The sequence below is a fragment of the Mobula hypostoma genome, chromosome 31 (genome assembly GCF_963921235.1).
Source record: "Mobula hypostoma chromosome 31, sMobHyp1.1, whole genome shotgun sequence".
In the NCBI taxonomy this organism is placed as follows: domain Eukaryota; kingdom Metazoa; phylum Chordata; class Chondrichthyes; order Myliobatiformes; family Myliobatidae; genus Mobula; species Mobula hypostoma.
Window position 1 is genome coordinate 8,888,569 of NC_086127.1, and position 26,056 is coordinate 8,914,624.

Sequence of the window (26,056 nt, forward strand, 5' to 3'; positions counted from 1 at the left end):
TGTGGGCGAGAGGGAATTAAAGGAGTCACTGGGGATCACAGGGAAGTAAAGGGGTCACTGGGGGTGAGAGGGAATTAAAGGAGTCACTGGGGATCACAGGGAAGTAAAGGGGTCAGTGGGGGCGAGAGGGAATTAAAGGAGTCACTGGGGATCACAGGGAAGTAAAGGGGTCACTGTGGGCTAGAGGGAATTAAAGGAGTCACTGGGGATCACAGGGAAGTAAAAAGTCACTGGGGGATCACAGGGAATTAAAGGAGTCACTGGGAGCGACAGGTAATTAAAGGAGTCACTGGGGATCACAGGGAATTAAAGGAGTCACTGGGGGTCAGAGGGAATTAAAGGAGTCACTGGGGCGAGAGGGAATTAAAGGAGTCACTGGGGGTCAGAGGGAATTAAAGGAGTCACTGGGGCGAGAGGGAATTAAAGGAGTCACTGGGGATCAGAGGGAATTAAAGGAGTCACTGGAGGTGAGAGGGAATTAAAGGAGTCACTGGGGATCACAGGGAATTAAAGGAGTCACTGGGAGCGACAGGTAATTAAAGGAGTCACTGGGGATCACAGGGAATTAAAGGAGTCACTGGGGGCGAGAGGGAATTAAAGGAGTCACTGGGGGCGAGAGGGAATTAAAAGAGTCACTGTGGGCGAGAGGGAATTAAAGGAGTCACTGGGGATCACAGGGAAGTAAAGGGGTCACTGGGGGCGAGAGGGAATTAAAGGAGTCACTGGGGATCACAGGGAAGTAAAGGGGTCAGTGGGGGCGAGAGGGAATTAAAGGAGTCACTGGGGATCACAGGGAAGTAAAGGGGTCACTGTGGGCTAGAGGGAATTAAAGGAGTCACTGGGGATCACAGGGAAGTAAAGGGGTCACTGGGGGTGAGAGGGAATTAAAGGAGTCACTGGGGGTCACAGGGAATTAAAGGAGTCACTGGGGGTCACAGGGAATTATAGGAGTCATTGGGGATCACAGGGAATTAAAGGAGTCACTGGGGATCACAGGGAATTAAAGGAGTCACTGGGGATCAGAGGGAATTAAAGGAGTCACTGGGGGTCACAGGGAATTATAGGAGTCACTGGGGATCACAGGGAAATAAAGGAGTCACTGGGGATCACAGGGAATTAAAGGATTCACTGGGGATCACAGGGAATTAAAGGAGTCACTGGGGGTCACAGGGAATTATAGGAGTCACTGGGGATCACAGGGAATTAAAGGAGTCACTGGGGATCACAGGGAATTAAAGGAGTCACTGGGGATCACAGGGAATTAAAGGAGTCACTGGGGATCAGAGGGAATTAAAGGGGTCACTGGGGGTCACAGGGAATTAAGGGAGTCACTGGGGATCAGAGGGAATTAAAGGAGTCACTGGGGATCAGAGGGAATTAAAGGGGTCACTGGGGATCAGAGGGAATTATAGGGGTCACTGGGGATCAGAGGGAATTAAAGGAGTCACTGGGGGCGAGAGGGAATTAAAGGAGTCACTGGGGATCAGAGGGAATTAAAGGAGTCACTGGGGATCAGAGGGAATTAAAGGAGTCACTGGGGATCACATGGGAATTAAAGGAGTCACTGGGGATCAGAGGGAATTAAAGGGGTCACTGGGGATCACAGGGAATTAAAGGGGTCACTGGGGATAAGAGGGAATTAAAGGAGTCACTGGGGATCAGAGGGAATTAAAGGGGTCACTGGGGATCACAGGGAATTAAAGGAGTCACTGGGGATCAGAGCGAATTAAAGGAGTCACTGGGGATCAGAGGGAATTAAAGGAGTCACTGGGGATCAGAGGGAATTAAAGGGGTCACTGGGGATCAGAGGGAATTAAAGGGGTCACTGGGGATCACAGGGAATTAAAGGAGTCACTGGGGATCAGAGGGAATTAAAGGGGTCACTGGGGATCACAGAGGGAATTAAAGGAGTCACTGGGGATCACAGAGGGAATTAAAGGGGTCACTGGGGATCACAGGGAATTAAAGGGGTCACTGGGGGCCAGAGGGAATTAAAGGAGTCACTGGGGATCAGAGGGAATTAAAGGGGTCACTGGGGATCACAGGGAATTAAAGGAGTCACTGGGGGCCAGAGGGAATTAAAGGAGTCACTGGGGATCAGAGGGAATAAAGGGGTCACTGGGGGCCAGAGGGAATTAAAGGAGTCACTGGGGATCAGAAGGAATTAAAGGAGTCACTGGGGATCACAGGGAATTAAAGGAGTCACTGGGGATCAGAGGGAATTAAAGGAGTCACTGGGGATCACAGGGAATTAAAGGAGTCACTGGGGATCAGAGGGAATTAAAGGGGTCACTGGGGATCACAGGGAATTAAAGGAGTCACTGGGGATCAGAGGGAATTAAAGGGGTCACTGGGGATCACAGAGGGAATTAAAGGGGTCACTGGGGGCCAGAGGGAATTAAAGGAGTCACTGGGGATCAGAGGGAATTAAAGGGGTCACTGGGGATCAGAGGGAATTAAAGGGGTCACTGGGGATCACAGGGAATTAAAGGAGTCACTGGGGATCAGAGGGAATTAAAGGAGTCACTGGGGATCACAGAGGGAATTAAAGGAGTCACTGGGGATCAGAGGGAATTAAAGGGGTCACTGGGGATCACAGGGAATTAAAGGAGTCACTGGGGATCAGAGGGAATTAAAGGGGTCACTGGGGATCAGAGGGAATTAAAGGGGTCACTGGGGATCACAGGGAATTAAAGGAGTCACTGGTGATCAGAGGGAATTAAAGGGGTCACTGGGGGATCAGAGGGAATTAAAGGGGTCACTGGGGGATCACAGAGGGAATTAAAGGAGTCACTGGTGATCAGAGGGAATTAAAGGGGTCACTGGGGGATCACAGAGGGAATTAAAGGAGTCACTGGGGGCCAGAGGGAATTAAAGGGGTCACTGGGGATCAGAGGGAATTAAAGGGGTCACTGGGGATCACAGAGGGAATTAAAGGAGTCACTGGGGATCAGAGGGAATTAAAGGAGTCACTGGGGATCAGAGGGAATTAAAGGGGTCACTGGGGATCACAGAGGGAATTAAAGGGGTCACTGGGGATCAGAGGGAATTAAAGGAGTCACTGGGGATCAGAGGGAATTAAAGGGGTCACTGGGGATCACAGAGGGAATTAAAGGGGTCACTGGGGATCACAGGGAATTAAAGGGGTCACTGGGGGCGAAAGGGAATTAAAGGGGTCACTGGGGATCACAGAGGGAATTAAAGGGGTCACTGGGGATCAGAGGGAATTAAAGGAGTCACTGGGGATCACAGAGGGAATTAAAGGGGTCACTGGGGATCAGAGGGAATTAAAGGGGTCACTGGGGATCAGAGGGAATTAAAGGGGTCACTGGGGATTAGAGGGAATTAAAGGGGTCACTGGGGATCACAGAGGGAATTAAAGGAGTCACTGGGGATCAGAGGGAATTAAAGGGGTCACTGGGGATCACAGAGGGAATTAAAGGAGTCACTGGGGATCAGAGGGAATTAAAGGGGTCACTGGGGATCAGAGGGAATTAAAGGGGTCACTGGGGATCAGAGGGAATTAAAGGAGTCACTGGGGATCACAGAGGGAATTAAAGGGGTCACTGGGGATCAGAGGGAATTAAAGGGGTCACTGGGGATCAGAGGGAATTAAAGGAGTCACTGGGGATCACAGAGGGAATTAAAGGGGTCACTGGGGATCAGAGGGAATTAAAGGGGTCACTGGGGATCAGAGGGAATTAAAGGGGTCACTGGGGATCACAGAGGGAATTAAAGGGGTCACTGGGGATCAGAGGGAATTAAAGGGGTCACTGGGGGCCAGAGGGAATTAAAGGGGTCACTGGGGATCAGAGGGAATTAAAGGGGTCACTGGGGATCAGAGGGAATTAAAGGGGTCACTGGGGATCACAGAGGGAATTAAAGGAGTCACTGGGGATCAGAGGGAATTAAAGGGGTCACTGGGGATCAGAGGGAATTAAAGGGGTCACTGGGGATCAGAGGGAATTAAAGGAGTCACTGGGGATCAGAGGGAATTAAAGGGGTCACTGGGGATCACAGAGGGAATTAAAGGGGTCACTGGGGATCAGAGGGAATTAAAGGAGTCACTGGGGATCACAGAGGGAATTAAAAGGGGTCACTGGGGATCAGAGGGAATTAAAGGAGTCACTGGGGATCACAGAGGGAATTAAAGGGGTCACTGGGGATCAGAGGGAATTAAAGGGGTCACTGGGGATCAGAGGGAATTAAAGGAGTCACTGGGGATCACAGAGGGAATTAAAGGGGTCACTGGGGATCAGAGGGAATTAAAGGAGTCACTGGGGATCACAGAGGGAATTAAAGGGGTCACTGGGGATCAGAGGGAATTAAAGGGGTCACTGGGGATCAGAGGGAATTAAAGGAGTCACTGGGGATCAGAGGGAATTAAAGGAGTCACTGGGGATCACAGAGGGAATTAAAGGGGTCACTGGGGATCAGAGGGAATTAAAGGAGTCACTGGGGATCACAGAGGGAATTAAAGGGGTCACTGGGGATCAGAGGGAATTAAAGGGGTCACTGGGGATCAGAGGGAATTAAAGGAGTCACTGGGGATCAGAGGGAATTAAAGGGGTCACTGGGGATCACAGAGGGAATTAAAGGAGTCACTGGGGATCACAGGGGGCTGCCGACCAATGCTTTCTTCTTTGATGACGTCCCAAGGCGGCGTGCATGACAGCGGACATCCCGCCCACCGCGCCTGATGATTGGTCCATTCCCGGGGAGGAACCAGTTCCGCGCATTTCATTGGCCGTTGGCTGATCAGACGTTAACAGAAACGGCGCGGGCGGGGGGCGCATAACCTTTTTAAATTTGAAGGGGTCGCCGAGGCGTCGGAAGCGGGTCCGATTTGGGTAACGATGGGGGCGGGGAGATGGGGTAGGGATGCGGGAGGGGGCAGGGATGGGGCAGGGAGGGATGGAGAGGGAGGGAGAGGGAGGGATGGGGAGGGATGGCGGGAGGGATGGGGATGGGGCAGGGAGGGATGGAGAGGGAGGGATGGAGGGAGGGGGAGGAGAGGGAGGGATGGAGGGAGGGGGAAGAGAGGGAGGGAGGGGGAGGGATGGAGGGAGGGAGGGGGAGGAGAGGGAGGGAGGGATGGAGGGGGAGGGATGGAGGGAGGGAGGGGGAGGGAGAGAGGGAGAGGAGAGGGAGGAGAGGGAGGGAGGGAGGGAGGGAGGGGGAGGAGAGGGAGGGAGGGATGGAGGGAGGGAGAAGAGAGGGAGGGAGGGGGAAGAGAGGGAGCTATGGGGATGGGGCAGAGAGGGAGGGAGGGATGGAGGGAGGGGGAAGAGAGGGAGGTATGGGGATGGGGCAGAGAGGGAGGGAGGGATGGAGGGAGGGGGAAGAGAGGGAGGGAGGGGGAAGAGAGAGAGGGAGGGAGGGGGGGAGAGAGAGAGGGAGGGAGGGGGAAGAGAGAGAGGGAGGGAGGGGGAAGAGAGAGAGGTATGGGGATGGGGCAGAGAGGGAGGGAGGGATGGAGGGAGGGGGAAGAGAGGGAGGGAGGGAGAGGGAGAGAGAGAGGGAGGGAGGGAGAGGGAGAGAGAGAGGGAGGGAGGGAGAGGGAGAGAGAGAGGGAGGGAGGGTGAAGAGAGAGAGGGAGGGGGAAGAGAGAGAGGGAGGGAGGGGGAAGAGAGAGAGGGAGGGGGAAGAGAGGGAGGAAGGGGGGAGTGAGGGAGGGAGGAAGAGAGGGGGAGGGAGGGAGGGAGGGGGAAGAGAGAGAGGGAGGGAGGGGGAAGAGAGAGAGGGAGGGAGGGGGAAGAAAGAGAGGGAGGGGGAAAGAGAGAGAGAGGGGGAAAAGAGAGAGGGAGGGAGGGGGAAGAGAGGGAAGGAGGCGGAGGAGAGGGAGGCAGAAGAGAGGGAGGGAGGGGGAGAGAGGAAGGGAGGGGGAAGAGAGGAAGGGAGGGGGAAGAGAGGGGGAAGAGAGGAAGGGAGGGGGAAGAGAGGGGGAAGGGAGGGAGGGAGGGGGAAGAGAGGAAGGGAGGGGGAAGAGAGGGGGAAGGGAGGGAGAAGAGGGAGGGAGGGGGAAGAGAGGGAGGGGGAAGAGTGGGAGGGATGGGGAAGAGAGGGAGGGAGGGAGGGGGAAGAGAGGGAGGGAGGGAGGGGGAAGAGAGGGAGGGAGGGAGGGAGGGAGAAGAGAGGGAGGGAGGGGGAAGAGAGGGAGGGGGAAGGGAGGAAGAAGAGGGAGGTGGGAGAGAGGGAGGGAGGGGGAAGAGGGGGGAAGGGTGGGGGGAAGAGAGAGAGGGGAGGGGGAAGAGAGAGAGGGAGGGGGAAGAGGAAAGAGGAAGGGGGAAGAGGAGGGAGGGAAGGGGAAGAGGGAGGGGGAAGAGAGGGAGGGAGGGAGGGAGGGAGGGGGGAAGAGAGGGAGGGAGGGAGGGGAAGAGGGAGGGAGGAAGGGGGAAGAGAGGGAGGGAGGGAGAGAGAGAGGGAGGGAGGGGGAAGGGAAGGAGGGAGAGAGAGAGGGAGGGAGGGGGAAGAGAGGGAGGGAGGGGGAAGAAAGGGAGGGAGAGAGAGAGGGAGGGGGAAGAAAGGAGGGAGGGTGAAGGAGGGAGGGAGGGTGGAGGGGAAGGGAGGAGGGTGGGAAGGGGAAGGGAGAGAGGGAGGGAGAGAGGGAGGGAGGGAGGGAGGGAGAGGGAGAGAGGGAGGGAGAGAGGAAGGGAGGGAGGGGGAAGGGAGGAGAGAGGGAGGGAGGGAGGGAGAGAGGACGGGAGGGAGGGGGAAGGGAGGAGGGAGGGGGAAGGGAGAAGGGGTGGGGAAGGGAGGGAGGAGGAAGAGAGAGAGGGAGGGGAAAACGGGGAGGGAGCAGAGTGAGAGGGTTGGAAGGGGAGGGGGAGGGAGGAAGGGGAGAGGGGGAGGGAGGAAGGGGGAGAGGGGGAGGGAGGAAGGGGGAGAGGGGGGAGGGAGGAACGGGAGAGGGGGAGGGAGGAAGGGGAGAGGGGGAGGGAGGAAGGGGAGAGGGGCAGGAATGGGAGAGGGGGGAGGGAGGAAGGGGAGAGGGGGAGGGAGGGAGGGGAGAGGGGCAGGAAGTAGAGAGGGGGGAGGGAGGAAGGGGAGAGGGGGCGGGAGGAAGGGGAGAGGGGGAGGGAGGAAGGGGAGGGGGGATGGAGGAAGGGGAGGGGGGATGGAGGAAGGGGAGAGGGGGAGGGAGGAAGGGGAGAGGGGGAGGGAGGAAGGGGAGAGGGGGAGGGAGGAAGGGGAGAGGGGGAGGGAGGAAGGGAAGAGGGGGAGGGAGGGGAGAGGGGGAGGGAGGAAGGGGAGAGGGGGAGGGAGGAAGAGGAGAGGGGGGAGGGAGGAAGGGGAGAGGGGGGAGGGAGGGAGGGAGGGGAGAGGGGCAGGAAGGGGAGAGGGGGGAGAGAGGAGGGGGAGGGAGGAAGGGGAGAGGGGGAGGGAGGAAGGGTGGAGGGAGGAAGGGGAGAGGGGGAGGGAGGAAGGAGAGAGGGGGAGGGAGGCGAGAGGGGGAGGGAGGAAGGGGAGAAGGGGAGGAAGGGGAGAGGGGGAGGGAGGAAGGGGGAGAGGGGGAGGGAGGAAGGGGAGAGGGGGGAGGGAGGAAGGGGAGAGGGGGGAGGGAGGAAGGGGAGAGGGGGAGGAAGGGGAGAGGGGGAGGGAGGGGAGAGAGGGAGGGAGGGAGGGGAGAGGGGCAGGAAGGGGAGAGGGGGGAGGGAGGAAGGGGAGAGGGGGAAGGGAGGAAGGGGAGAGGGGGAGGGAGGAAGGGGAGAGGGGGAGGGAGGGAGGGGAGAGGGGCAGGAAGTGGAGAGGGGGGAGGGAGGAAGGGGAGAGGAGGCGGGAGGAAGGGGAGGGGGGATGGAGGAAGGGGAGGGGGGATGGAGGAAGGGGAGAGGGGGGAGGGAGGAAGGGGAGAGGGGAGGGAGGAAGGGGAGAGGGGGGAGGGAGGAAGGGGAGAGGGGGAGGGAGGAAGGGGAGAGGGGGAGGGAGGAAGGGGAGAGGGGGAAGGAGGAAGGGGAGAGGGGGGAGGGAGGGAAGAGGGGGAGGGAGGAAGGGGAGAGGGGGAGGGAGGAAGGGGAGAGGGGGAGGGAGGAAGGGGAGAGGGGGAGGGAGGAAGAGGAGAGGGGAGGGAGGAAGGGGAGAGGGGGAGGGAGGAAGGGGAGAGGGGGGAGGGAGGGGAGAGGGAGGGAGGGAGGGGAGAGGGAGGGAGGGAGGGGAGAGGGGCAGGAAGGGGAGAGGGGGGAGAGAGGAGGGGGAGGGAGGAAGGGGAGAGGGGGAGGGAGGAAGGGTGGAGGGAGGAAGGGGAGAGGGGGAGGGAGGAAGGAGAGAGGGGAGGGAGGAAGGGGAGAGGGGGGAGGGAGAGGGGCAGGAAGGGGAGAGGGGGAGGGAGGAAGGGGAGAGGGGGGAGAGATGGGGTGGGAAGGAGGGGAGAGATGGGGAGGGGTAGAGAGGGAGGGAAGGAGGGGAAGGGAGAGAGAAGGAGGGGAGGGGAGAGAGAGTGGGGAAGGGGAGGGGAGGTAGGGTATAGGGAGGGGAGGGGAGGAAGGGTGGGAAGGGTAGCAAGTGTGGGGTGGGCGAAGGAAGAGAGGTGAAGGGTAGAAGAGGGGAGGGAGGAATGGTAGGAGAGGGAGGGGAGGGAGGGTAGGTAGAATGGGAGGGGTAGGAAAGGGTGGGAGGGGAGGGGTATAAGAGAGGAGGGAGGGAGAGAGGTTTCTGGTTCTTTTCCCCATCTTATCCTGCGCCTCCCTGGCTCCCCCTCCGCCATGAGCTCCCTGCAGGAACTGGGGCAGGGTTAGCTGGCTGTGGGAGGTGGCTATGGAGCGGGGAATCCACCGCCACCCCTCTTACGGGTGGGAGCTGGTCCAGGGCAGGGCGGGGAATGCAGAGATGGGAGGAAGGAACGGTTGGGCGGGTCGGTGCAGAGAGTGCGGCCGGGTGTGTGATGCTGTTTTGGAAACACAAACTGTGTCCCAGGGTTGGGCTCAGGAATCCACGGCGGAGTCCGGACCCCCCAGTCTCAGGAGCCGGCACTGTACCCTGGGGGTGGAGGGAATTTCAGAAACGTAATATACCCCTCAGGGTGTGTCAGGGACAATGGAGAAAGTGAGGGCGAATAATAAACCCCGAAAGACCCTCTGTAACCCTCCTTGTCACTTTGAACCCCTGCAGCCTCCCCGTCTCTGGAATTCCTCCGGCCCCTTTAACCCTTTCTGTCTCTGTAACCCCCTGCGACCCTTACCGTGCCCCGTCTCTGTGATCTCCTCAGGTAACTTCCTCCGTTACCTGGAGCCACACCCCCACCCCGTCTGTGAGCCCCTTCACCCCTCCCGCCTCTGAAATCCTTTCTCCACACACTCTCTCCGGCTCTGAAATCCTTTCTCCACACACTCTCTCCGGCTCTGAAATCCTTTCTCCACACACTCTCTCCGGCTCTGAAATCCTTCTGGTCTCTGCACGCCTGTCTTCTTAACCCCCTCTTGGCCCCGCAATCCTCACCGACTTTGACTCCCGCTTGGCCCGCCGCCTACCCCTGTGCCCCCTACGCCCCACTCTGAGAGTTCTGCCCCGTCCCCTAGCGATTGCCCTCCTCTCCGGCCTGTGCTCGGCTTCTGCCGCCCCTCAGACTCCCTCCCCTTCCCACCGGCGCACGGGACTGCGCCTTTAAGCCAGTGCCCTTGGTCTGTGAGTTTGCCCTTGGGTTTCAGGTTACAGCCGCCGGTGACGGGAGAGGGAGGGGAGGGGAGGAGAGGCGGCTCTGCTATAAAGGCCCGTAGCCCTGCCCAGCTCCCGGCATCACTCGCTGGCGATCAGGAGCAGAGAGCGATCCTCCCGTTATCAACAATCCCCGAAGGTAGAGGGGGAGAGGAGGGGAATGGGGGACTTATGAAGCCCAATCCCGGGGAGAGGCAGGTGTGGAGGAGTCAGGGAGAAACGATTGGGGCAGAGGAGGGGGTAGGTGAGGAAAAGTGATTGAAGGACAGCAAAAGAGAATGGGGCAGAGAAATTGCGGTGGAAAGTGGGGTGGGGGAGAGAGCAGACGTGAAGGGATGGCGAGAGCGCGGTGGCAGGAGCGGGACTGGATGAGGTGGGGAGACAAGAAAGAAGAAGTGGGGGAGGGAACAGAAGCGGAAGAGAGAAATTGGCGGGAGGGGAGGATGGGATGGAAGAAAGAGGGTGAGAGAGGTGGTAGAGGGTGGGTATGTGAGCGTATGGGGTTGGTGAGAGGGGGGAGGAGGAAGAAATTGGGTGAAATAGAGTGAGGGAGAGGGATTAGCGGCCGGAATGGCGATGGCGGAGAAAGGCAAAGGTGAGTGGGGAGGAGAAAGTGAGATGAGAGGAGGGGAGGTCAAGGCGCTAGAGGAATCTGCCCCCACGACCCCTCTCAGCGGCCAGGGACGGGACTGTGTCTGTCCCTCGTCATGTTTTCGGGTCTGTCCCGGACGATGAGCCGATCTGTGCATTAGGTCATTTCCCACGCTGTGTTAAATTGGTCCTGGGCCGGGTGCTCGATCAGCTAATGTGTGCCAGGTCATTGCCCGCGCTTTGTGGGGCTGTCCCGGGTGTGTGACGAGCCGGGCCCGTCCCCGGGGTGTGAGTTCAGTCATTGCCCGCGCTTTGTGAGGCCTGTGTGACGCGGGGGGCGGCGCTCCGTGACGGTATAAAGGTGGTCGGGCCGGACCGAGCCGTTCTCACTCTCTTTCGCTCTGTCTTCGCAGCACGTCTCCCCTAACTAAGGCAGCATGGTGAAGATCGGCATCAACGGGTGAGTGAGGGGCACAGGGAAAGATGGACGGGGATTCCGGGACGAGAAACGGCCCACCCCTGCTTTCCAGCAGTGCCTGGGGGTGGGGTCGGCTCGGGCCGGTGCCGCATCTCCTCTAGAGCCGCCTGCCTCAGGTCCCTGCTTTTTACCATGCTTGGTTTCTATATCTAAGAGTAGTTTCCACAGGCTGCGAGGTGTGTGGGGGTGGGGAGGGAAATACCTCGCTAAACCAGGGGTCAGCAGACGGAGCGGCAGCTCCGCTGACTCACGCCGAACTCCGGTGTCACAGGGAGGTGGGGAGCGTGAAATCGGGGCCTGATTCATCCTGCTGCTCGGATGAGACGTGCGGGACGTGACCCGGACGGTCGCTGTTCAGTTCAGTGGGGAGTGTACGTGCTGGCCGTCACGGAGTGAGCTGGGACGCTGGCAGACGGGGCGGGGTCGGTTGGGTTCGGGTCTTCCCTGCCCGGCCTAGGCTCCCGTTCCCTTCAGCGTCCCTTCAGCCGCCCCTTCACGGGTAGGGGTAGGGGTGGGGTTAATAGAGGGAAGAAGAGAAAGGATGGGGGATTGGAGGAAAGAGAATTGGGGAGTGAGGGAAGGGGAAGTGAGCTGCCGGGAGGAGAGGGGGAGGGTAGCGGGGCAAGTGCTGGGGTTGGGGGCTTACAGGGACGAGTTTATTCAGACGAACGGGATCTCTTCAGTTTTTGGATTCAATGCGGGATTATTCCCAAAGGAGGGAGAGACATTTAAAACCAGAAGGTGTGTGAGCCACGGATCTCCCAAGAATTTTTTACATCCGGTTGCGCCGGGGGAAGGGGGTGGGTTGTAAAACGAGAGCCTGCATCAAGTGTGCACACGGAGAAAGAGCGTGAGGTCGAGTGCTGGGGAAGAGAAAACCAGTTTGTGTGTGGTGGGGGTGAGATGGAGCTGATGGCTGAGGGTGGCGTTGTGCAGAGGGAACTCAGGAGCCCTTTAAAGGCCGTCCCCGGCGGGGAGATGGCAGGCGGGGGCGCTGCAGCTGCTTCTCCCGCCCCTCTGGGAGCAGAAGACACTCTCAACCAGATAGATGGTGGGAACTGGAGTACATCAATGTGGGGTAACATAATCGAGCCACCTCTGTTTGCATCTCACAACCCCAGTGGCGCTCCTGCAATGTTCAATCCTGATGAAGGGTCTTTGCCGGAAACGTTGCATTGGACTTCCAGCGCCTGCAGATATTCTTGTCTGCGTCGAGCCTTTCATCTCTGCCTCGCCGAGGGTGCTCCGGTCTTCCCCAATAAAAAAATATAATCCCGTGGGATGGCGGAGTGAGCTCCTGGCCGGGGTCCCACGCCCCCTCTCCCTCCTCCCCTGTTTGAAGTGCTTGCCTCCTGTCGGTTGGGATGGACCCGTCGTGGGTTCGCAAAGCGCACAACCAAGTTGCTGGAGGAAACATAGAAAGCCTGCAGCACAGTACAGGCCCTTCGGCCCACAAAGCTGTGCACTCAGCAGGTCAGGCAGCATCTGTGGAGAAGAGAGACCCGTCGGTGGGCTTCTGCAGATTTTCTCCTGCTCGTCCCCGTTGGGCCTGTAGTCTGGGACTGGGAGCAGTATGAGTACAGAAACAGCCCACACTGAACTATCTAAATTAACAAATAGATGCCCGACTAAATCCCTCTGCGTGCCCAACCCTTCCATTCCCGCTGGTCCATATGCAACGCAAATTTCTTATCAAAGTCACCCTTTCCAGCCCTGAGGCTCATTTCCCTGTGGGCACGCTCAGTACATCCATCTGAGAATAATCACCACGATAGAATCACCAACTGGGCGTCCCACCAGTGTGCAAAGCAATGTCTGGAATACAAGAGCAGGGACGTGATGCTGAGGCTTTATAAGGCCCTGGTGAGGCCTCACCTCAGGTATTGTGAACAGTTTTGGGCTCCGCATCTGAGAAAAGATGTGCTGGCATTGGAGAGGGTTCAGAGGAGGTTGGCAAGGATGATTCCGGGAATGAAAGGGTAATCACACGAGGAACATTTGATGTCTCTGGGTCTGTACTCACTGGAATTCAGGTGAATAAGGAGGATCTCATTGAAACCTTTCAGATATTGAAAGGACCAGACAGTAGATGTGCAAAGGATGTTTCCCATGGTGGGGGATTCTAGGACAAGAGGGCACAGCCTCAGGATAGAGGGAAATCCGTTTAAAACAGAGATGCAGAGTAATTTCTTTGACCAGAGCTTGGTGAACAGGTAGCTGTGGGGGCCAGGTCGTAGGGTTGGACATGGCATCAAAGGTTACGGGAAGAAGGCTGGGGAGTTGGGTTGAGGAGGGGATTGATTGGTGGCACAGACTCGATGGGCCAAATGGCCTAATTCTGTTGCTATGTCTTATGGTGTCATTTTTAAAAAAAACACTTACCCTGCACTTCTTTGAACTTGCGCCCCCCCCCCCCGCACCGACCTTATGTCCGCTGGTATTTTCCATTTCATCCCGGCCCAGGTGGAGCAACTGATACCAGCCGTCTAAACCTCATCCTTTCCATGAACTTGCCAAAATTGTGTTGCCTCTCTATATTCACCACCCAAAATAAAGTTGCCCCTTTTAAATCTTTCCCATTAAACCCATGCCCTTGGGGTTTTTGAGACGCCCGGCCATTGGTGGGGGGGTGGGGGGAGAAGACTGACTGTGCATTCACGCCCCTGCTGATTTTGTAAACCCCTGTAAGGGCATTCCAGCCTCAGCCTGTAAACAAGAACTTTGCACATTGTTCTGCAATTAAAGGTTAACTCTTGTTTATCACACATGCATCATTGCAACATCAAAGCACACAGTGACATCCATAGTTTTTTTAAATTTTTTTATTGATTTAAAAAGAGCATCTATACAAACGAGGAGAATTACCTCATATAATAACAATACATAAAGAAGGTAAAATTAACATTATCAATATCATGCATGGTATTAATCTGATATAGAATGTATAATAATGGAAAACATAATTATCCATTCAGGAAGAGAAAAAAGACTTTTTGAAATTTTTATGTGGGGGGATTAAAAAACCACTATTCTATGCACTGGAGATGAAGCAACTTCTCTGGTGGCGTAGTAGGGTCCTAACCACTTGCTGGGCCCACTTTCCTAGCGGATCTAGATCCGGTGACCAGAGACGGCACCGCACCACCGGTTCTGCTGTGGCCCGCAAGCACGCTGACCCAAACTGTTCAATGTAGAGAGCGAACAGCAGCCGTCTCGGCACCAACTCCTGCGGCACTCCACTGCTCGCAGGTGACTTTATCACTTACGTCCTTCATGTGCATGAGGAGTAAAAGTCTTTATCTTACATCTCTGTCTATATGTCCAGTCCTGGCTTTAATGCTGTGGTACTGTTTCCCGGTACAGCAACTGGAACAGTTTGTGGTTGGGGTGACTCGGGTCCCCAATGAACCCCTTCAGGCCCTTTTTACACACCTGTCGTTGTAAGACTGACGAGAAAAAAAACAGCCCTCTTCTGCCTCCTGAGAGGGTTGTGTGTGCATTTGGCTCGTTCGGCCTGTGTCCCATTCGATCTAGTCTACTAGATGTGACCTAGTAAGACATCCGCTGACCTGCCTTACTCACCTCTTCAATGTCTGTCTGTCTGTCTGTCTCTCTCACTCTCTCACTCTCTCTCCTCCCCCCCCCCCCCCATGCACGGACCTATCCTGAGCCAGTCCTGCCAAGTTCCTCCAGCATTCCTGTGTCTGTCGCTAATGAGTTCTCCCCTTTTCAAGCACCAGTCGATCCTGGGTCTCAGAAACTCCTGTAACTGTCCAGCCTGGGCTCTGCGTTTTAAATAAGGTCTGCACGTTGGCCGCATCCTCATAAGGCGATGCCTCAGTATCTGTCAGTAAGGACCCCACCACCCAGAACATGCCCTCTCCTCATTACCACCACCATGGAGCCTGGAGACACACACTCAGCGATTCAGGAACAGCTTCTTTCCAAATGGACATTGAACCCGTGAACATTTCTTCACTGTTTTACTCTCTTTTGCAATACTTAGTTATTTTTTGTTTGTTTTATCGTCTGGGCAAAGTCCTCCCAGATTTCCCTTCTTATTGCCTGGGCACAGTAACGGAGACTATTTGGATACAATACGGTACATGCATGGAGCTTAGAAAATAGAGGGCTGTGCGGTAGGGGAAGTTCTAGGCAGGCTGTAGAGTAGGTTGCACAGTTGACACAACACTGGGCCGAAGGGCCTGTAATGTGCTGCAGATCATTTCTATGTTGTGAGATGGATGTAAGAGATAAAATCCATCTTAAATCTTAGTTTTTCCTGTAACTTACAGTATATTTTACATGTTGCACAATCCTGCTGCACAACGACAGATTTCATGGCACCTGATTGTGGTTCGGGTCAGTGTGGGATCGATGGGGGGCTGGAACAGGGCCGTGGGATGGGTATGGGAGTGGGGGGAGAGTGTGAGGTTAAGGGTTAGTGGTGGATTGATGTTAGATTGGTCATTGCAGTGATGATGGGCAGGGGGCTGCTGTGGGACTGGTCCTGGGCTGTGGAGAGGGAGCAGTGGGCGGCTCACTGGGGTCAGTTTGGGGCTTAGTGTGTGGGCTGCCTCTCGGAGCGGCCGTAGCCGGCTGGGGCTTCCGGAAGATTCCCTCTCTCTGTGTGACCGAGCCGCTCCCTCTACCCCCACAGGTTTGGCCGCATCGGGCGCCTGGTGACCCGGGCCGCCATGGCGAACCCCAAGGTGGAGGTCGTGGCCATCAACGACCCCTTCATCGACCTCAGCTACATGGTGAGTGCAGCCCTCCTTCATCTCCACCCCCCTGTCAAACCATCAATGGGGCTAATCCCCTTACACCCCCTTCCTCTCCAATCTACCTCACTCCCATGGTCCTTCCCTCCCTCCCTCTTCCCCCTCCCCACAGACGCTGCTCCTGCTGATCTCACCAGTTTCTCTCTCTCTCTCTCTCTCTGCACAACCCCCACCCCCAGGCATACATGTTCAACTACGACTCCACCCACGGACGATTCAAGGGCACAGTCAAAGTGGATGGTGGGAAACTGGTCATCAACGGCAAAGCCATCACCGTCTTCCAGGAGTGAGTCTGGGAGAGGGGTTGGGTGGGTCTGGGGGTTACTACGCTGAGGTGGCAGTCTTGTATCATGACTGCAGGGTGGGAGAGTGGGAATAGGTATATGGGCCTGGTTTGACCTCAGGACCCTGTGTGGGTGCTGGTTTGATCTCAGGACCCTGGGGTTGGGTGCTGGTTTGACCTCAGGACCCTGTGTTGGTGATGGGTGCTGGTTTGACCTCAGGACACTGGGGATGGGTGCTGGTTTGACCTCAGGACCCCTGGGATGTAGTCAGATGGACGGCTGGGTTGACTTCAGGACGGGATTGGAACGGGGCTGAAGTTGACCTTAGGACAACAGTGGTGGATTTCAGGGGCCTATGTTTCCCTCTGAGCCCGTAACGGCTTGGGTGGCTTGCGTTGTCGTCATAACTCTCCACCCCTGGGACAGCAGGGGAGATGTCTGTGGGGGTGGGGGGAGTGGCTGTGTTGACCTCAGGACCCCTGTGACAGCTTCAGGGAAAGTGGGATTGGCAGCTGATTTAACACCCCCACCACAGACAGCCACAAACTCTCCTCTTTCCCCCACCAGACGGGACCCTGCCCACATCAAGTGGAGTAGTGCTGGAGCCGAATACGTTGTGGAGTCCACGGGAGTTTTCACCACCACCGAGAAGGCTTCGGTGAGTACGGCAGGATGTGGGGGGAGAATTCGCGGCAGATGGCGGGGGGGGGGGGGTGGGAGAGTGACCTGTTCTCATTTGCCGAGAGACAGCAGGGAGAACTTTGCTTGCCTCCTGGAGAGTTCATTCCTGACGTCGGGACGTGGAGCGGGGAGCAGGGTGTCATTGTAACAGAGTTAAGTGGGGGGGGGCACAAGGTGCCAAGTGAAGGGGACAGGAGGAGAAGGACAGCAGGAATGCGATCGGTAAGTTTGAAATTTACCATGGTGATTACGAGCAAGGTCGACATTAGCTCCTTGGACTTCAGCGAAGGCCTTTGTACAAACTCCTGCACAGGAGGCTAGTCTGCAAGGCGAGGTTGCTTGCTGTCAGGATTGAGTAGTCCATCAGATTGAACATTGGCTCGGCGAGAGGAGCGAGGGAGTGGTCGCAGACGGTTGCATCCCTGACCAGCCGTCTGCTGCAGGCAGTCTCCATCACAGTCTGGCCGGCAACGTGGTAAGCTGGGTCAGCAAATCTGCACAAAAAGCTAATTATCTTAATCAGGAAGAGCAAAATGGAATGACATACTCAACATTATTTATTTCAAGGGGAATAGGATATGAAAGCAAGGAGATAACGCTGAGGCTTTATCAGACACCAGTCAGGCCGGAGTTGGAGTACTGCCGACAGTTTCGGGCCCGTATCTCAGAAAGGATGTGTTGTCTTTGGAGAGAGTCCAGGGGAGGTTCACAAGGATGGTTCTGGAAATGAAATAGGAGCGTTTGGCAGCTTGGGGCCTGTACTCACTGGGATTCAGAAGAATGTTGGGGGGGGCAGGGGGTATGATCTCATTGAAACCAGTTGAATGTTGAAAAGACTCGATAGGGTGGATGTGGACAGGACGTTTACTATGGTGGGCGTATCCAGAACTATGGTCTTATAACCTAAATATATCAAATATAGTGAAACATGACATAATCATCATCTATTCTAATGATCTGTATATTGAAATGATGTGTTTTTTTAACTATCAATTGGACACAAGTTGAACGATGTTGGTTAGGCCTCGTTCACGGGGTGGGGTGAAACCTGGAAGAAGGGAGAGGGGGTGGCGGAGGTTTCTGCTCTAACCACACGCTCCTCGTTCCTCACTCTGGGCCTGGAGGGCTGGGGTTGGGCTGCTCTGTTGGTGATGGAGGTGGGCAGGGTTTTCTTTGGGGGAGGGGAGAGGGCTGTGAAGGAGATCGCTCCCTCTGTGGGTTAATAGAACATAGAATAGTACACCAAAGTACAGGCCCTTTGGCCCACAATGTTGTGCCAACCCTCAAACCCTGCCTCCCATATAAGCCCCCACCTTAAATTCCTCCATATACCTGTCTAGTAGTCTCTTAAACTTCACTAGTGTATCTGCCTCCACCACTGACTCAGGCAGTGCATTCCACGCACCAACCACTCTCTGAGTAAACAAACCTTCCTCTAATATTCCCCTTGAACTTCCCACCCCTTACCTTAAAGCCATGTCCTCTTGTATTGAGCAGTGGTGCCCTGGGGAAGAGGCACTAGCTATCCACTCTATCTATTCCTCTTATTATCTTGTACACCTCTATCATGTCTCCTCTCATCCTCCTTCTCTCCAAAGAGTAAAGCCCTAGCTCCCTTAATCTCTGATCATAATGCATACTTTCTAAACCAGGCAGCATCCTGGTAAATCTCCTCTGTACCCTTTCCAATGCTTCCACATCCTTCCTATAGTGAGGTGACCAGAACTGGACACAGTACTCCAAGTGTGGCCTAACCAGAGTTTTATAGAGCTGCATCATTACATCGCGACTCTTAAACTCTATCCCTCGACTTATGAAAGCTAACACCCCATAAGCTTTCTTAACTACCCTATCCACCTGTGAGGCAACTTTCAGGGATCTGTGGACATGTACCCCCAGATCCCTCTGCTCCTCCACACAACCAAGTATCCTGCCATTTACTTTGTACTCTGCCTTGGAGTTTGTCCTTCCAAAGTGTACCACCTCACACTTCTCCGGGTTGAACTCCATCTGCCACTTCTCAGCCCACTTCTGCATCCTATCAATGTCTCTCTGCAATCTTTGACAACCCTCTACACTATCTACAACACCACCAACCTTTGTGTTGTCTGCAAACTTGCCAACCCACTCTTCTACCCCCACATCCAGGTTGTTAATAAAAATCACGAAAAGTAGAGGTCCCAGAACAGATCCTTGTGGGACACCACTAATCACTAGTTAGCTGGGGGAGGGGAGTGCAGGGAAGCAGGATTTGACCAGAGGCCCGCGGTTCGACGTGACCTTCTCTCTCTCTCTCTCTTCCCCCACTCCCCCAGGCTCACCTGAAGGGAGGGGCCAAGCGGGTGATCATTTCAGCCCCCAGCGCTGATGCCCCCATGTTCGTGGTGGGGGTGAATCACGATAAATATGACAAGAGCATGACTATCGTCAGGTGAGACAACTCCCCCCACCAACCCCTCTGCCTGTCTCGCTCCCCAACCCTTCCTCTACCCACATTCCCACCCCCCCACCAGGTTCCCAATCAGGTGAAGGGGTTTCCTAGGAAACCCCTTCAGAGTCCAGGACCCCCCCCCCACTGCAACCCAAAATGCTCACCCCAGTCCCAGGAATTTCAACCTCTCTGGCCACATCACCCCAAACCCCTTGCCAACAAGCCCCTTCCCCATCTCAGGATGTGTCCTCACCCTTGCAAATTCAGCAACTACACACCACCCTCCCCCAGTGAATTCAGTGTCCTCCCCCACCCAATGAGCCCACGGCTGTCCCAGGAACAGCAGCCTGCACCAGTCAATGAAGTTGAGATCTAATCCTGGGACTCTCACAGAGACGCACCAAACCTATCCTGCAATCCCGGCCCACCCAAACATCTCATCACAGGACTCCTCTGGCCAAACCATGGGACCCTCCCTCTCCCTCAACCCGCAAGCCCCTCCCCATCCCTGGAATGGCCTCCATCCTCCAGCAAGCCCCTCTCCATCCCAGGATTACCCCAATCCCATGCACTCTGATTTGCAGAGCTCGCCTGGAAACCCCCTCACTGCCCCCCCCCCGGGTCAACAAGACTTTCCATCCAAACAAATCCCCCTGCACACCGTCCCTCTGACTCACAGATGCCCCTCCAACCCTACACCCACTTCCTCCCCGCTACTCTTTGTCCCTCCCCACCTGGACCGGATCCAGCTCCCCCTGCCCTGCGACCACCTGGTTCTTGACCCATTGACCATCCCCTGTCTCTTCCTCCAGCAATGCCTCCTGTACCACCAACTGCCTGGCACCCCTGGCGAAGGTTGTCAACGACAAGTTCGGCATTGTCGAGGGGCTGATGGTGAGTTGCTTCCTGTGGTGTGCGCGCGCACACATCGTGACTGTTCGTCTCCCGGTACCCGTGTGCAGACCCGCACCTGTACACCCCTCCCCCATCCTGTGTAACGGTCTTTGTTCCCCCACTCAAATCCCTCCCTGTATAACGGTCTGTTTGTTCCCCCACTCAAACCCCTCCCTGTATAACGGTCTGTTTGTTCCCCCACTCAAACCCCTCCCTGTATAATGGTCTGTTTGTTCCCCCACTCAAATCCCTCCCTGTATAATGGTCTGTTTGTTCCCCCACTCAAATCTTTCCCTGTATAATGGTCTGTTTGTTCCCCCACTCAAATCCCTCCCTGTATAACGGTCTGTTTGTTCCCCCACTCAAATCCCTCCCTGTATAACGGTCTGTTTGTTCCCCCACTCAAATCCCTCCCTGTATAATGGTCTGTTTGTTCCCCCACTCAAATCCCTCCCTGTATAATGGTCTGTTTGTTCCCCCACTCAAATCCCTCCCTGTATAATGGTCTGTTTGTTCCCCCACTCAAATCCCTCCCTGTATAATGGTCTGTTTGTTCCCCCACTCAAATCCCTCCCTGTATAACGGTCTGTTTGTTCCCCCACTCAAATCCTTCCCTGTATAATGGTCTGTTTGTTCCCCCACTCAAATCCCTCCCTGTATAATGGTCTGTTTGTTCCCCCACTCAAATCCCTCCCTGTATAATGGTCTGTTTGTTCCCCCACTCAAATCCCTCCCTGTATAATGGTCTGTTTGTTCCCCCACTCAAATCCCTCCCTGTATAATGGTCTGTTTGTTCCCCCACTCAAATCCCTCCCTGTATAATGGTCTGTTTGTTCCCCCACTCAAATCCCTCCCTGTATAATGGTCTGTTTGTTCCCCCACTCAAATCCCTCCCTGTATAATGGTCTGTTTGTTCCCCCACTCTGTCTCAAATCCCTCAAATCCTGTATAATGGTCTGTTTGTTCCCCCACTCAAATCCCTCCCTGTATAATGGTCTGTTTGTTCCCCCACTCAAATCCCTCGCTGTATAATGGTCTGTTTGTTCCCCCACTCAAATCTTTCCCTGTATAATGGTCTGTTTGTTCCCCCGCTCAAATCCCTCCCTGTATAATGGTCTGTTTGTTCCCCCACTCAAATCCCTCCCTGTGTAACAGTCTGTTTGTTCCCCCTACTCAAATCCGACCCGTCCCGTGTAACAGCCTGTTTGTTCCCCCTACTCAAATCCGACCCGTCCCGTGTAACAGCCTGTTTGTTCCCCCTACTCAAATCCGACCCGTCCCTGTGTAACAGTCTGTTTGTTCCCCCTACTCAAATCCGACCCGTCCCGTGTAACAGCCTGTTTGTTCCCCCTACTCAAATCCCTCCCCAATCCGTGTTACGCTCTGCCGTGCACCGTGACGGTCTGCATTCTGGTTCTCTGTGTCTTGTGTCATGCCTGCATTTCCCACCTTGCAGGTCACAGTGGCATTCCATGTCCATCTTTCTCTTCCTGCCGCACTCCACAGCCAAGTGCGCGTACACCTCTGCCTGTCGCGTGTTGAGGACCGTTTCTCCCCCCTGCAGACGACGGTCCCGCGCGCGTACACGCCTCTCCCATCCCCTCCCCTCCATGTAATAGTCGCCGTTTCTCCCCGTTTCATGCAGACGACGGTCCACGCCTACACGGCCACACAGAAGACGGTGGATGGCCCGTCAGGGAAGTTGTGGCGGGACGGTCGTGGTGCTCACCAGAACATCATCCCGGCCTCCACCGGCGCTGCCAAGGCCGTGGGCAAGGTCATCCCGGAGCTGAACGGGTAGGTCACTGGTTCAGGGGGTGGAGGCGTTACCGCCACATTAATGGGAGGGGTCAGGAGATACCACCGAGCCTGACAGGAGGGGTCTGAGCGCAACTCGGCAAGTAGGGCTCCGGGTTGTTGTGATGCTCATTGCCAGGGGTCAGAGGTCAGGGGGGGTCAATGGGTGGATGGGTCGGTCGACGCTGGGGTCTAGGGGTCTTCCCCGAGGTTGACAGGTGGGTAACGGGGTCATGGCAGGGGCCAACAAGGTTCGGGTTCATCGCTGAGGTCGGTGAGGGGTCACCGATGGAAGGAAAGGGATTCACCTTGGACCAATAGGGTCAACATTCATCAGGTTGTGGGGGGGCTGAGGGAAAAAATTTGTATCAGGGTGAAAGGCGTCAAGTGTTGCCCTCAGGGTGTGGGGTTAAAGGGCCCTCACTGCCTGGACCAGAAGTGGTGGACTCCTCCCTACCTCCCTTCTTCCCCCAGGCTGAGGGTGCTTGCTGGTCTGGGGTGCTGTCCATGGGTTTCTGGAGGGGTGTTAGGACAGGGAGTGCCACTGTCATGTCCCTCTTACCTCACTTATCTGTCTGTCTAACTCTTACACCTCTCTCTCCTCCCTCCTCCCTCCTCCCACCGGCCGCAGCAAGCTGACTGGGATGGCATTCCGTGTACCCACACCCAATGTCTCCGTGGTTGACCTCACCTGCCGTCTCAACAAGGGCGTAAGTTTTCGGGATGGGTCGCCGGGATTTGTGTGTGTGTGTGGGGCGGGGGTTGGGTGGAGTGTCTGGGGTCGATGGGGCTCCAACTGCATCTGCCTTCAGTGATCATCACCATTATCCGTCCAGAGGCCGGCGTTTGTCGCCCGTCTCCCGGTGACCATCACCGTTATCCGTCCAGAGGCCGGCATTTATCGCTCGGCTCCCGGTGACAATCGCCATTATCCGTCCAGAAGCCAGCGTTTATTGCCCGGCTCCCGGCCTGTGCTGTGTCCGGCTGGGGAGTACAAATTGGTGGGGGAGTGGGTGGTGTGGCGTAGAGACATGTCTGTGGGGTTTTGGGGCATTTGTTGTAGCGGTGGGTGTCAGAAAAGACTGGTGACAACCCACAATCTCTCTCCTCAGGCCACGTACGACGAGATTAAGCACGCAGTGAAGGAGGCCGCCGAGGGGCCCATGAAGGGAATTCTGGGATACACAGAGGACCAGGTCAGTGTGTGTGGGGCGATGCTTGGCGCAGAGAGACGGGAATGGGGGGTGGGGGTGTTGCTGGCCTTCAGTATGGGGCGGTGGGGAGAGGAGGAAGCTTGTCTGGGGTCACACCTCGGGGAGCGATTTCAAAAAGTGTGTGGCATTGAGAGGGCCGATGGGGAAAGTGTTAACCACAGGAAGTGCGTGTGGGTCAGACGCCTGTGGCTTGGTGGTGTCTGGTTCCGGGAGGGACTGGTGTACTGCCACAGGCTCTGAGGGCTGCCTGAGATTGGCGGGGTGGGGAATGGGTCTGTGTGGTCAGATCACTGGAGGTGGGGGAGCTCTATGTTGGGATGGGACATATACTACTGGACAGCACAGTATAGACCGGGGGCTCCCGGGCCCCTACCATGAACCGGGGGGTCCGTTCTCCTCAGGTTGGGACCCTCTGGTGTGGGCCCTTTGACCTTTTAATCTCTACTCTCACCACAAAGGAGGGAAAATCAGCAGATGCTGAAATCCGGGCAACACGAAGAAAATGCTAGAAGAACTCGGCAGGCCAGGAGCCAGCATCTGTGGAAAAGAGTGAACATTCAACGTTTCGGGCTGAGACCCTTCAGGTCCTGCCGAAACGTCGACTGTATTCTTTTCCATAGATGCTCCCGGACCTGCTGAGTTCCTCCAGTATTTTGTGTGTGTGAACTTTTACGGTCAATCTAACCCATAAAGCCCTCCATTTTCATCTACCCATCTAAAAATATCTTAAGTGTCTCTAGTGGACCTGCTAACACTTCGCTCTGACATTCCTCCAGTCAGCTTAAAACTGTGCCCTCTCATTTTAGACATTGCCGCTGGGGAGAAGTGTCTGGCTGTCCAGTCCTGCTATCAAAGGATCAGCCGCTTTCCTGGCATACCTGGTTGGGGGGGAGAAAAGGCTCTTCTTGGGCTTCCAGCCGGGTGCGGGTATCGATAGCCGTCTCCTTCAGGGAGTTTGTCATCGAAGCATCGGTTATAATCGATACCTGTAGCTGGCTGAGGGAGTTTATTCACCTCTTATCAAGTCCCATTGATCCTCCACTGCTCGTGAACGAAAAGCCCAGGCTCGCTCAGTCTCTCTTTGTAAGACTCGTTCTCTCATCCTGCTAAGTCTCTGCCGTACCCTCTCTTAAGTCTTCCACATCCATCTTATAATGAGGGGACCAGACCTGAACTCTGTATTGTCTGAGGCCTCCATCAGTCAGAGTTTATTACTGCATTCCAGCTGTCTCGATAGGTGAGCCTGGGCAGCACGATATGGGGAGCAAGCTGTTGCCCATGCAGCAGGCGCCCCCTCCCCATGCATCTGATGAACCCAAAGGAACGGCAGAGACCGATGCAGTTTGGTACCAGCAGGAATTGCCATCAACATTGACTCAACGTAGGACAGCCTTAGGGACTCCAGCTCCGGATTTTTCCCTCGCAGTTTACTACCAAAGCCTTCCCCGTGAGCGGGTGCAGTCACAAGACAGCAGAGGCTTCAGGTCAGAGCTTTCCTTCTCCCAGGTGAGCTGCCAACCACGGCTGATGAGCCCCGTCTGCCCGAAGTGACTGGCTTTGAGGAACCAGTAACCCTCCTTTGCCCCTTCTGTCAGTAGAAACGGTTCCGCCAGGCTTCGTAGCTAAGCCCCATGTGAAGGCCAGGAGCAGGACATGGTTGTCAGAGGCTATTTGAGTCGCATGTCATTGGGAGCATTGAACAGGTAGTGGGAGCTCGTCCCCATTACCAGCCCTGGCTATAACAACCTGAAGGAACCACACTGTATCATGAGTGAGCTCTAACCGGAGTTTTATTCAGCTGCAATAGCGGCTGCTGAACTCAAACGCCCCCCCGACCCCGACAGCACACCACGCACCTTCTCGGCCACCACGTCAACTTGCTCGTCTGCTTTGAGGGCGCCAAGATCCCCCCGTTCCTCCGCACTGCTGAGCACCCTGGCGTTCACCCTGTCTTCGGTCTTCACGTTCACCCTCCTGACGTGCGTCACCTCACACTGGGCAGCCCGTTGTAAACGGTGGCGTCCGCCCACCCCAGCCTTCGTGTCATCTGCGGAGGCTCGATGCATGAGGGGGGGAAAGGGGTAGGTGTGGAGCCTCCGAGCCGAGGGGAATGGAATGGCTGTGCTGCCTCGAGGAGGGGGAATGGGGTGGCGTTGAGGTGGGACCTGGGGTAGGGGAGGACCATAGATCTCCAGAAATGAGGGTGAAACGCTGGGGCCATGTTAGTATCTCTGGCCTGGCTCCCAGGATCGAACGAGGGGGGCTACACACACACACACCCCCCCACAAGGATGGGCCGGCGGCGTGCAGCCTGTGACCATGAAACCCCGGGAACCAGGGGAGGCGTGGCGCCCGGCGGGATTGGGGGAAGGGTAGGGATCACGAGCAAGCGCACTGACTGTGCCTCCGTCTCCAACAGGTGGTCTCCAGCGACTTCAACGGTGACACCCACTCCTCCATCTTCGACGCCGGGGCAGGCATTGCCCTGACCAACCACTTTGTCAAACTGGTTTCCTGGTGAGTGTCTCTGGGGCGGGGAGGTGCACCCTGGCTGGTGTTCAGGGAATTGGGTGGGTTTTGGAGAATCTGGGGGGAGCTGAGGACTATGAGGGGCTGGCCAGCGAGAATCCCAGGGCAATCAGGGATTGGGAAGGGGCAGGGGGAGTACAGGACCCCTAGGGCATCGCATGCGGGATTCGGGACAAGACGGTGAGGCTGCACTTTGGGCATCTACGGTCAACCTGTTCCAGGAAGGATGGGGTTAAACTAGAAAGAGCGCAGAGGGGGGTTATGGAGCCGTTGCCAGGACTGGAACACCTGAATTGCAGTGACTCTTAAAGAGAAGAAAGCAGCCATGATGACACCCAGTGGGTGGGTTTGGGGAGGGGGAGTGGTTTGAGAGCAGGTGTGAAGGGGTCCAGGTCACCTACTGCAGACTGATGTACAATTGCCCTTCCTGCCTTCCCCAGGTACGACAATGAGTTTGCCTACAGCAACCGTGTTATCGACCTTGCTGTCCACATGGCGTCCAAGGAGTGAAAGTGAAAGGGAGTGCGAACTGCTCCGTTTACACACTGGCCCCCGCCCCACCCACCCACCCACCCAGCCTGCCTGCCTGCCTCCTGCCCTCGTTCCCAGACACACCAGCCCTCCTGCAGACAGGCACACACGGAAGACGGTTGGGTTTTCCTTCCCACTCACCCTCTACTCCCAGTGGAAACAACAAGACCCCTATTAAAAACCGTTGAATCCTA

At 56.2% G+C, this 26,056-nt stretch overlaps 1 protein-coding gene across 1 annotated transcript; it reads left to right on the forward strand.

Moving 5' to 3' along the window:
- Positions 1–9,682: 9,682 nt before the first annotated feature.
- gapdh (glyceraldehyde-3-phosphate dehydrogenase) lies at positions 9,683–26,056 on the forward strand. Its single transcript, XM_063036812.1, has 12 exons — positions 9,683–9,790; positions 10,656–10,702; positions 15,381–15,480; positions 15,681–15,787; positions 16,353–16,443; positions 18,782–18,897; positions 19,710–19,791; positions 21,437–21,588; positions 22,220–22,298; positions 22,701–22,784; positions 25,222–25,319; positions 25,772–26,056. Exons 2-12 carry the CDS (start codon positions 10,680–10,682, stop codon positions 25,839–25,841), a joined length of 1,002 nt encoding a protein of 333 aa, XP_062892882.1. The 5' UTR covers positions 9,683–9,790; positions 10,656–10,679; the 3' UTR covers positions 25,842–26,056.